Source organism: Lactuca saligna, chromosome 5 (genome assembly GCF_052625555.1).
Source record: "Lactuca saligna cultivar CGN05327 chromosome 5, ASM5262555v1, whole genome shotgun sequence".
NCBI classification, from domain to species: domain Eukaryota; kingdom Viridiplantae; phylum Streptophyta; class Magnoliopsida; order Asterales; family Asteraceae; genus Lactuca; species Lactuca saligna.
The window spans coordinates 230,677,766-230,690,111 of NC_136421.1; the positions used below are offsets into that span (position 1 = coordinate 230,677,766).

Here is a 12,346-nt window from a genome sequence, read left to right on the forward strand (position 1 = left end):
CAATCGGAGTTACGGTTCTCAAGATATGGTCAAAATACTGACAGGGGGGTCAAAGCTGCCAACAACATCCTTTAACTTTGATATTGTATATTCTATCTTCGTGTGATCAGTTCAATTGAATGTTTATTGACCAAAGCATCTTCCAAACATTCCTCAACATAATCCATAAGTATCAAGCTCCATTTTAAGCTCCAAACGTGCATCTAACTGCTCCCAAAGCACTGGTCCACTCGAACTATCTGAAATCAACATAAAACATGAGCAGTACGGGAATTCTAACGAAATACATGAGCTGAACATTATTTATCTAAATGACATGAAAATGTACAAATTATGATGCTAAAATGATAATGAAAACTACCTTATAAGATGCATAAAATGGCATCTAACAGTGCCTAAACCTTGGCGATCATGCAGACTTGATGCCTAAACCCTGGCGACTATGTAGACTTAGTGTCCGTTGTGTAAACCTTGGCGATCATGCAGACTTGATGCCTAACCCCTGGCGACTATGCAGACTTAGTGCATTTTGTGTAAACTGTGGCAACGATGGACTTCGTGTCGATTCCTTAGGATGATCCTTAGGAATAAATGAACGAGGAATAGCTGATTCTTAGGGTAGATCCTTAAGAATAAAGAAGATAATGAGGATGGGTAATTGGGTTGATGTCTTATTTGTTTAAACATAATAATTATATTATTATGGGTTGAAAACCCTATGTACTCACCAGGTTTCCCAACCTGACCCACTCAGTTTATTTATATCACGGGTGTTATAAAGTCACATTACACTGAGAGATGAAGGAGATATAAATTACTAGTGATAATGAATGTAAGTTCTGTTTATGCTTATGTTTCTGTATTGACGATGGCATCCCAAATGTTTTAAAATGAATAAAAAAACTTCTCTTCGGAAATGATATGATAACGTATTTATCATGTTTTACTGGGAATAAATTTCGTAACATTTTTATTAAAAGAGGTACTCTAATTTTCATAAAGCATAAACAAAATCGGTCTTTTCTGGTCGTGAAAATGGGGATGTCAGAGAGAGAGAGAGAGAGAGAGAAAAAGAGAGAGAGATAAATTAGCAACAACGCTTTGAATATGAGTCCCACTAACACACTGTTAAACATACACTAAAAGAGAGGGTATTAGAAGTTTAAAGAGAGAGAGGCAATACCCCCCTTCATGTTCCTATAAACACCATACTATAAAATCTATAAAGATGAAAATAAAAATAAAAAAACCCAGTTCATATTCTTGTTAGAAAATGCCAAAATCGAAAAACCCCAAAATTGAGAACACATCATTTAGACTCTTTAATTGAATTCTGAAATTTGAAGAGAAAAATTTAGAGTAAGAAAGGAAAAAAAACAATCTCAGAACATAGAGAAAATACCTGCAAATTGGTAAAGGTTGAGGCTTAGGATTTTCATCCAGAATACCCAAATCTCTCATATTTTATAACAAATATTACAACAATATAGAGAATCGATTGATTAACTGAAGTGAAACATAATTGTGCTGGTTGTTGTCGTCAAAATCCACAATACCGAAGGGTGTGTAGATGTGAATGTTCATATGGTGTTGGGAGGCTTAAGGGAGAAAGTGGATGAAGAAAAGAAAGAAATTAAATTTGAGATTGGAGAAAAAGGAAGCAATCATGTTAAGAGGAAAGAGAAGTTACGGTGTCCTATGGAAGAAACGTGAGATATCAATGAATCAAACATGTTTTTGATATGAATGTTGAAGGTGACGAATACCGGTTTGATAAGACGGGGTAACAAACCTAGGTTTGATCTTAAACTCAAGATCTTAGAGATTCAAGTTTTTTTCCCCCGTTAAGCAAGATTGTTTGTGCTTACAAGTTTCTTAATATGGTCTATTTGTTTTAAACAAACCTACCTCATATCATACTTAGATAGACAGAGGGGATCGAATCCAAAGTGACCTGTTAATTATGTTAATTAAATTGCATGTTATCAAAACTAAACCTTCAACAAAAGCAAAAGTATAGGTTTTTGCGGTGAAGAAGCTTACATTTGAGAAGACAAAGCAACCGATGTGATGTCGATATCGAAGCCATTATTATCTCTGCAAACCTTTCCTCAATTTTGGTGACTATGCACGAAGAGATGAGAAAACATAATAAAGGAGGGGAATATGAGATTTCAAATCAATTCTTAGTCTACTTTCCATGTTGGGTTTTTGTTATTTTTGTTAAGGATTACTTATTAGTTTTGGGGGAGGTAAGCATTAAACCATTGTATTTAATGGTTTATTTTTTGTACCTCTTAAATTTCAAGAAATAATCAATATGCTTAATGTAATAGAATATATATATATATATATATATATATATATATATATATATATATATATATATATATATATATATATATATATATGGAAAAGTGAATATACCTTTAAGGGTATATAAGCTTAGGTACCCAAATATACCATACTATTCATTTTGTATCAGATATATATATATATATATATATATATATATATATATATATATATATATATTGTAATTGCCCAATATTCATATAATTCAACTTTTAACTTGATTTACTTTCAAGATTTTTGTAAATTTCACATTTATCTTCCTCTTAAATAATTTTCATTTTTACTATAACATATATAGCCTATTAGGTGTTCAGCAAAAAGATTTGATGTAAGATGAAGATAATAATGAAAATTTGAAAATCTTGAAAGTAAATCAAGTTAGGGATTGAAGTTTAAGAATATTATAATGAATATGTCAAACAAAACGATGTATTATGATGGATTTGTGTACCTAAGCTTATATACCCTTAATGGTATATTCACTTTTCCCATATATATATATATATATATATATATATATATATATATATATATATATATATATATATATATATATATATATATATATATATATATAATACCCATTGTATATAGAGGTGGGTTCAATTGAGAAAATACAAAAGGTTGATAATGGGGGAATCATTCTCAGCCACTCATTTAATTAGCCTCTAAACATAAAGGACACGATGACAAACTTGTAAATATGATATAATAGCCTTCAATCACAAATATGAACAGTTGAAATTCATTCGTTTTTTGCTCTTTCAATCCAACCTTCAATTATATTTGAATACAAACATATCTTCAACATCTACGATTAATTATACTCCCAGCATCATTAGAACAACATCATCGATAATCAATAAAATATTCAATTTGTATTATTCATTCAACATCGTTCATCAAATAAAACTTCAAAATTAAGGTTAGAAAAAGATCAAATCATTTTTTGTTTGAAATTTTCATATATTTCTCTACCAATCTACTATTTTGTAAGATTTAAGTAGTCAAAGTATCATATTTATCACATGTTTAAAAAAGTTAACTTGTATGCACTCTAACTGTTTGATGAAATGCATAAACTAAATTACCATGTTAATTTCACATATGAATATCTTTTCTCACCTGAATCAATATATGATTATTAAAACACAAAACAAATATGCAAATCTGTATGTTATTCATATGTGAATAACATATAAAAATTATATATATTTCTGAAAACACATTGTAATATTCATATATGAATATATTGTGTAATATTCACATATGAATATACCAACTATTATTCATAAGTGAATATACGATCTAATATTCACAAGTGAATATACTATGTACTATTATCATGTGATATACCATGTAATACTATATAATATTCACATATAAAAATATCATATAATATTCATAAGTGAATATACCATCTAACATTCACAAGTGAATATACTATGTAATATTCATAAGTAAATTCATCGTCTAATATTTAAATATGAATATATTAGGTTTAGTATATGTTATATTCATATATTAATGATACTTAAATTGTAAAAATAATTAATCATAGTTTTTATTCATAAGTGAATAACGAATATATTGTAGTAAAAACCAGATTTATTTTTATTCACTTATGAATAACGATAGTTGGAAATATAAAAAAAAAAATTATTTTATCTTAAAAGTATATCAATATAGATATCTATTTGTAGAGAATAAAAAATCATGAATTTTGATATATTTAAAATCGTTTTTCGATAAAAATAGCTTCTTAAAAATTAAAAAAAAAAACGAAAAAACTATGTTTTTGTATATATTAAGGTAATGCTTAGCATAATTTAAGGAAACATGTTTTGTTGGAAACACATGTGCATTACTTTCCCATTTCCATCGGTATAATGGAAACTTTTGCGACAAAAATAAATGATTTGCTGAGAATGATTCCCATATTCTCAATTTTTTTTTCTCAATTGAACCCTCCTCGTTACTATATAAAATTTAATCTTTTATATGATAACGTTAATATTGTATATAAGAATCTTGACGCCTAATATTATTTGTAAACTTATTTGTGAACAATATAGGGAAAATGACTTAAAAAGGTAACGAAGTTTCAAAACCGTACAAAAAAGACCATTGTTGTTTTTTTTGTACACAAAATACCATTTTACCGGTTATTGTAGGTTATCCGGTTTCCAAATGTTCAAAAAATACCATTGTTGTTTTTTTAGTACAAAAAATACCATTAATGTTACTATTTGTACACAAAATACCAATAAAATACACATGTGTTCAACTACAACATTGTGGTAACCAGGCTTCAGGTAAATGGGATGCGAATAGTGTAATCAACAACTGCTTGTTTAATTTTTGTTGAAATTGTTGGAAAATATCTTACTTCCACTGTATGATCCGCCGAACAAGATTACAGGTGACGTTTCGGCTGACAAATTTTTCTTCAAATCGGTGATGAGAAGAGCGTAATCAGCAAGTGCTTGTTCGACTGTTAGATAGGCTAAAGTAGAAGCGTTCTTGTATGCCTCTTTCTGGCTTCCATATGGCATCGATTCACCATAATATCGATGCTAGATCAAATCATGCAACTTTTGATAAAATTGTATTATTAAAGGTCCGCAAGTGAAGAAATTAATGTAGAGTAGAGTGATTAGGGCTTTTACTTCGAGGAAGATGACCATGGCACCAAAAGGAGGGGTGAGTTCCCAAACGAAGTCGGTGTTGGCAGCGAACCATTCGATGTTGCCTTCGTTGCCGCAATAAAGGAAGATTGGGCCCAAACGATTAGGGCCTGGGCCCACCCAGTGATAGGAGTTGATGAGATAACGTTGTTGGAACTTGGGAAGATCATTGAAGCTGAAATGATCAAGAGTCTGATCAAAGTATCGTGTCTCGTAAGTGTACTTCAGCTGAACGAGAATGTTTTGGGTTTTGAGAAGCCGTGGGGATTTACCGAGAAACGGAGGTGGCCGACAAGATTCCGGCGTTGATGAAAGTAGGCAGATGATTAGGAGGAAGAATAAGAAAAAGGGTTTTTCCATGGTGGTGGAGGGTGGCGATGAAGAACAATAGTGGCCGAAGTGAAGTGGAGGGTTCTTTATAGAAAATAGCTAAATTTCCATTACATTCAAAGAAGGAAAAATGACTTAAAAAGGTAACAAAGTTTCAAAAATATACAAAAAAAACCATTGGTTTTTTTGGTACACAAAATACCATTTTACCGACTATTGTAGGTTATCTACAAGGTTTTATTTGAACACATATGTACTTCATTGGTATTTTGTGTATAAAAAATATACTTTAATGGTATTTTGAGTACTAAAAATAAAATAATGATATTTTTTGTACATTTTTGAAACTTTATTACCTTTTAAAGTTAATTAGAAAAGGACAAATATCTTGTTGTGAAAATCAAGTCAATACACAAGAGGATATTGAAAAAAATCTTAACAATGAAAGCAAGAAATATTGCTGTCCATATCGATCCATTAAGAAAATAATAATCTAGAGATTAATATTGGGCTCTAAGTTATATTTAATAATAATTAATAACGATGAATGATTAAAAAAAAAATGAGAAAATTACAAATTTAGTAAAATATGTTAATTACAAATTTAGTCAAATATTGTTAATTACTTTATGGAAATTAGCCAAAAATATCCAAATTATATTTTAAGCCACCAAAATTAAAATCGCAGATGGACTAAGCAAAGCCCATCTTCGATTTTAGCAAGTCATCTGCGAACGTACTAGTTGTTAAAGCATAATCGTGTTTTAACGACATGTACGTTTGCAGATGATTTTTATTTTTATTTTTATTTTTTATTTTTGATGTATAAATACATTTGCATGCTTAAAATCGCAGATGGAATAAACCCATCTATGATTTCCTTTCATTCGAGCTATGACTTGGGATTATTATTATTATTATTATTATTATTATTATTTTTTTTTTTTATAAATTTTGATTACCAAAATTGATAAGATTTAACTACTAAATCGTCCATAATCATAGATGGGCTAAGAATATCGTTACCAGAGAGAGTTTTTCAACAAAAAGAGTAAAAAAGTAAAGAATTTTTTTTTAACGTTTTTTTATATTTGGCTCAACTATGTTTACAGATGAGTTTCTATGTTCACAGTAGGGATGAGCAAAAGGACCGAATCGGCCGGAACCGGCCCGAACCGGACTGGAACCGGGAACCGGCTTCGGCCAAAATCAAGAACCGAACCGGCCCGGCGGTTCTATCGGTCCGGTTCTACCGGTTCCCGGTTCCTACCGGTTCTTGTCGTGTCTTCAAATGTTGGAACCGGTCCTTGAAAAATAGCATCATACGGTTCCGGTTTTTGCCGGTTCTACCGGTTCCGGTTATATCGGTTCCGGTTCTCGGTTCCAAAAATCTACAAAAATAACATCCCGGTCCCGGCCCGACCGGTTCCATCGGGTTCCGGTTCCGGTGCCGGTTCCGGTTCCGGTACCGGTTCCGGCCGGTTCCCCGATCCATTTGCTCATCCCTAGTTCACAGAGTCCGTCTGCGAACGTACAAGTCGTTAAAGCACGATTGTGTTTTAGCGATTTGTACGTTCACAAATAAGTTGTCAAAATCGCAAATGAGTTTAATCCATCTGTGATTTTGAAGGCTAAAAATGTAATTTTGATTTTTTTTTTTTACTATTTTCCACAAAGTAATTAACATATTTTGTTAATTTTACAATTTTCTCTAAAAATGGATAAGCTAGTACAAATGTTTGGGAAAGTAGTACAAGTGTGTTGGGTAGTACGATTGAAAATAGCTCCCTTAAAACTAAAAGAAAGAGGAAAAACATTTGGTATAGGTGTGCTTGTAAGGCTCGACCAACGACAAAGGGAATAGAAGCAATTCAAGGAGAAACATATATGCAAATGAAGTTGAAGAAAAAACTCGATACATTAGGTAATTCTTATAACAATCATCTTTAGTTAATTTATTTATTTTAAGATGTTTGTATTTATCAGTTTATTTTATAATTCAAATTTGGAAACCAGAAATTGATAAGATCATCTCCTATGTAGATTTTATAAAACTTATTACTATTTGAATAAGTCATTGTATATTTTTTACCATTGGAACGTGGATGTTTTTGAAATCAACACATGTAAACTTCAATCGCGTTATTCGCGTAATGTATTGTTTTTATGTTTTCTATACTTAATCCTATAACTAATGAAATTGAATTTTACACCCTATATATAGTTAAAATATACAAAATAAAAATAAATATATTTTATAGATATTTATCATGTGTCCAAACTTTATAAACAAAACAAATACCAAATATTAAAAAACGTTATAACCATATAATACTTTATTGTTTTTATTTAATTAAATATAAATGTAAATTAATGGTTTTTTTTTTTTTTTTTTTTTTTTTTTGAAATATAACATAATTAAAAATTTGTAAATTTTATACGCGGACTTCATATAACATATGAGAAGTTGATCATTGAAAATTAAAAAATAATAAACGTTTAAGAAGTTGATCATTGAAAATGTCTGAGGGATTAAACTTACCTATGTATGACATAAGTACACAATGACACATTGAAAAATTCTATTTAAAGAACAATGCTTTTAGTTAGATCATAATTTTATTTCATATTATATTTTAGTATTGACATATTGCAGAAATAAAACTCATGTTATAATTTTTATTATATTATTTAAGTGATTTCTAATTTAATATTTTTTAAAGCAGTTTTACATAATCTAAAAAAAAAAAAAAAACCGACAGGAATAAAATCGGGTCTAGGCTAATCAGGACTATTAATTGGGCCCTTCACATATTTTTATTTTAATATTCAATTGGGTTCTTTTCAGACAAATAGGCAGATTTAAATTTTATAAGAGAAGGCCCAATTAGGTTGTAAAATACGAAAAGTTGACTTCGCTAAATTAGAGGGATATGTACAAGTATGTATGCATGTAGGACAACTGATTATAAGGAAGCAGCTAGCTCCCTGCACCCTCGGGTAGAGGATCATCCCACACTCCTCGCATAAAGGTATTCTTTCACACCCAATTTTATATTTCATTTTCACCCTCTACCAAAATTTTCCTCCTACGTAGTGTTGAAAAAGAAAAGTTCCCGTCGCCCATTCAGATCAACAGCCGAAAACCTAGGGTTCCGGTGAAGGTGAAACCATGTGGAGACGAGCGTCTGCTAAGATCTTAGCACTCCGATCTGTTGCCAGACCTAATCGTATCGTTACCTCTTCACTATCCCCGGCGACTCTTCGGCCATCCGCCACTGTTATCGCTCGTCACTATTCAGGTATTTTTTTTTGCTTCTATCGTCTTCGTTTAGATCTGAATTTAATTCTTGTTTAACAGCTCTGTCTATTGGTTGCGGATGCAATTGTTTCGAGATTTGTGGTTTTGATGTGCGTTGATTGTTCATTGTAGGAAGCGTTTCTAAGAAAGTCGAAGATGTGATGCCTATTGCGACTGGTCACGAGCGTGAGGAGCTTGAAGCCGAGCTCGAGGTCAGTTTTCTGTGCTCGATTTGTCGAGCTTTTTGTTAAATTTCAGTCATTGTGATTAATCTTGATTGTTTATTTTGTGTAATTAGGGACGGGATATTCTTGATATCAATTTTCCTGAAGGTCCATTCGGTACCAAGGTAAAGTACATCTATACTCTATTTCAAATGATATTTTTCTTTTCTCAAAAGAGGCGAAATTGTTTTCATTGGATACAGATACTCCTAACTTTTATGATAATGATACGCTTCAATAATATTGATTAGAAAGATAACTGCAGAAATTTAGCTATCTGCTATTTTTTTGAATTGCTCTAAGCATCAAAACAATGTCAACACCTTGTGTTGAACTATAGCTTTTTGTTACCTATCCCTAATATCATCAATATATAATGTCAGTACACATAAAGATTTATGTTTATTCTATGGATACTGATACTGCTTTGAATGCCAGGTATCTAAGAAGTAATTTTAGCACTTTGCAACATATACATGAAAATTAGTTTATGAATTAGCTGTTTTTGAGATACTTTACTTTAATAAACGTGCTATGAATTGTATTCTTGCTCTACCATATCTTTCCTAACCCTAACATATCACTATTCATAACCCTAACATGTATGAAGGTATCATGAAAGCCCTATATCAGAAGTTTTGGTGAAGCTGTGATCTCATGTTTTGTTTTGTTTTGTGTTTGGCTGTAGGAAGCTCCTGCTATTGTGAAATCTTACTATGACCAAAGAATTGTTGGTTGCCCTGGTGCAGAAGGGGGTGAGTTTTTGTTTTTCTGTAGTTTTGGAGACTGTAGTTGTATCATATAAATATCTCATTTTATGTAATTTTTTTTTGATAAAGAGGATGAGCATGATGTTGTTTGGTTTTGGCTAAAGAAAGGAGAAACACATGAATGCCCAGTCTGCTCACAATATTTCAAGGTGAGTGCAAATTAATTCTTTATAAAAACATTGTGACATTTGATTAGATTGTTGCATGTTTAATTAATCATACATTGAATGTTTTTTGCAGTTGGAAGTAGTGGGTCCCGGAGGACTTCCAGATGGACTAGATGAGGATGAACATCATCATCACTGATTGAATTTTCCACCTTTAAAAAAAAATGCCGGAATAAAAATCTGGTGAGATTACTGCAGCATCAGGATTTAACAGGTCCTGTTCTTTTGTTTTGTTTTGTTATGTTATGTTATGTTTGTTTCATATGATTTACTTTTAAACGTGTTGGTTTTTGGTCGAGAATCAGAGCGAGCATGCATACGATTTGATTTTTCTTTGTGGATTTTGGGGCATGCTTTCTTCATTGGAATTGTGAATGCCATCATATTGCTTGAATGCATTGAAATAATTAATGGCTTAAAGCTTAGGCTTGTAGAGATTCATCCATTTGATTTGGGAGTATATATCTAATCTTTGGCAACCATGTCAAGTTGAAAATTAAATGGGTTTTTACAACTTATTTGTTTAATTTTCGCATTGTGTCGTGTTGTGTCAATCTGTCTGCCTAAATAAACCTTTTACTTGAACCCTTGGTTTAGAGTATGTAAGCACAAAACTCAACTCAAAATTAGCTTGCCTTTAATACAAGTGATTAAAAACAAAACATGGTATAAAAACTTTTATTTCATCATAACTTAAACCGGTGAGATTTTACATAAAGCCGTAGTTGGAAAATGGTATAAAAACAAAACATCTAGTTTAGTAAGATAATGTTATTTCAGTGGTCCTTATTACTTGTTTCCTGAGATACATAAACAAAATTTTCAATATTTTATCAAAGGGTAATATAAATAAAATATTTCTTTGAGATTCTTTAATCTTGGGTCAACATTAAGGCTGCCTAAAAGGTTCGTTTGCAAGATGCTCCTTTATATATTCTCTTACGTTACATTGTTACATTGTTGAGTTATCAAAAACACCATTTATTTAGATGTGAAAGGGTAAGCAAGTTACATCCTTGTTTGCTCTTTTGTCAGCTGAATTGGTCCAAATGTTTTTTTTTTTTTTTTTGGTATTTTGTGTTTCTTTTTAACTTTAACGTACTACCGGTTTTCATCCTTTGTTCATGTGAAGCATGAAGACATTCAACGTCTTCTTGTTTTTTGATGAATATTCAACCATTACTACTATACACCAACGTTGACAACCACCATATACCACCATCCATCATCTATCTCCAACAACCATCATTGATCACACAAGAAATGCTAAAAAAAACAAACCCAAAATCAGAATCTCGAGACAAGATGAAACATCCAAAAATCGATCAATGTGATATCAGATACCAATCATTTTGTATTTATCATCGTTCAAAACCAACTTTAAACAAATCTTTTAACCATCTAAGGATTGAAATCTAGAAACTATGAATAAAAAATCACTCACGCAGTAATCGAAATCAGGAGACTAAGATGAACATCACCAAATCATCTTCCAGCTTTGTTGAAGATGAACATCACAGAACCAACATTACACAGATTGTCTTCACATCTTTGTTACCAGATCTCCTAAAGATGAACATCACAAAATCAAAATGTATGAAATCTAAAAACCAATCCAAATCTTTGTTGTTCTTCGTCCCCCGCTGTTCTTGAACCAAACACAAACACACACGGAAAAAACTAAAGGTTTTCCTTATCAGGTGAGGTCCTCTAATGAAAAAAAAACAAAAATGTTTCAGATCATCGTGTTCCCTGCTTCGACCCTTTGTGAAAAACAAAACAGATGCATAGAAATGATCGTTGTCTTCTCGGATTCACCTTCTTTCTTTTTTCCTGGCTGTAATCTCATTTTCTGTGTTCTCTGTTTCCCTGTTCTTTCTTTCTATCGCAGTCCACACACGCACAAAAGAAAGTCCTTCTGTTTTGATCAGGTCAAACTTTAAAAAATAAAAAATCAATAAAATGGACATATGTGCAAGATTAATCCACATCATCAATAATCAATAGACACCGACTACAACAAGTTATGGTCCTTTTTTTACAGTTAAATATAGAGTTTACGCCATAATGTGTATATATATATATATATATATATATATATATATATATATATATATATATATATATATATATATATATATATATATATATATATAGTTTTATGGCGTAAACTCTATATTTAACTATAAAAAAAGGACCATAACTTGTAGTAGTCGATGTCTATTGATTATTGATGATGTGGCTTAACCCTGCACATATTATATATATAGACTTAGGTTATTTTGTTTAGAGTATCTATTGTGTTATTGTATGCATAAATATGAGTCAATCAAATTTATATATTTTAAGAAAGTGATTAATATATATTAGTAAATTAAATATAATTGAAAAATATCATCTTAATTAATTATAAGGATAATTCAGTCAATTAATATAGACTTAATAAAAGAAAATTGCATTTTTTAAGGGATCATAGATTCTATTAATTTTAAAAATCCGATTTTAAGAATTA

General features: G+C 30.9%; 2 protein-coding genes across 2 annotated transcripts; one reads left to right on the forward strand and one right to left on the reverse strand.

The window, feature by feature from the left end:
* Positions 1-4,709: 4,709 nt before the first annotated feature.
* LOC145046345 (uncharacterized) lies at positions 4,710-5,402 on the reverse strand. Its single transcript, XM_078994628.1, has 2 exons — positions 5,025-5,402; positions 4,710-4,931 (listed from the first exon to the last, which is right to left on the reverse strand). The coding sequence occupies exons 1-2, from the start codon at positions 5,400-5,402 to the stop codon at positions 4,710-4,712; spliced, it is 600 nt and encodes a 199-aa protein (XP_078850754.1).
* A 1,772-nt stretch (positions 5,403-7,174) lies between these two features.
* Positions 7,175-10,254, forward strand: LOC145045956 (cytochrome c oxidase subunit 5b-1, mitochondrial-like). Its single transcript, XM_078994246.1, has 8 exons — positions 7,175-7,296; positions 8,221-8,404; positions 8,504-8,674; positions 8,806-8,885; positions 8,972-9,022; positions 9,586-9,652; positions 9,737-9,816; positions 9,908-10,254. The coding sequence occupies exons 3-8, from the start codon at positions 8,545-8,547 to the stop codon at positions 9,971-9,973; spliced, it is 474 nt and encodes a 157-aa protein (XP_078850372.1). The 5' UTR covers positions 7,175-7,296; positions 8,221-8,404; positions 8,504-8,544; the 3' UTR covers positions 9,974-10,254.
* The last annotated feature ends 2,092 nt before the right edge of the window (positions 10,255-12,346 follow it).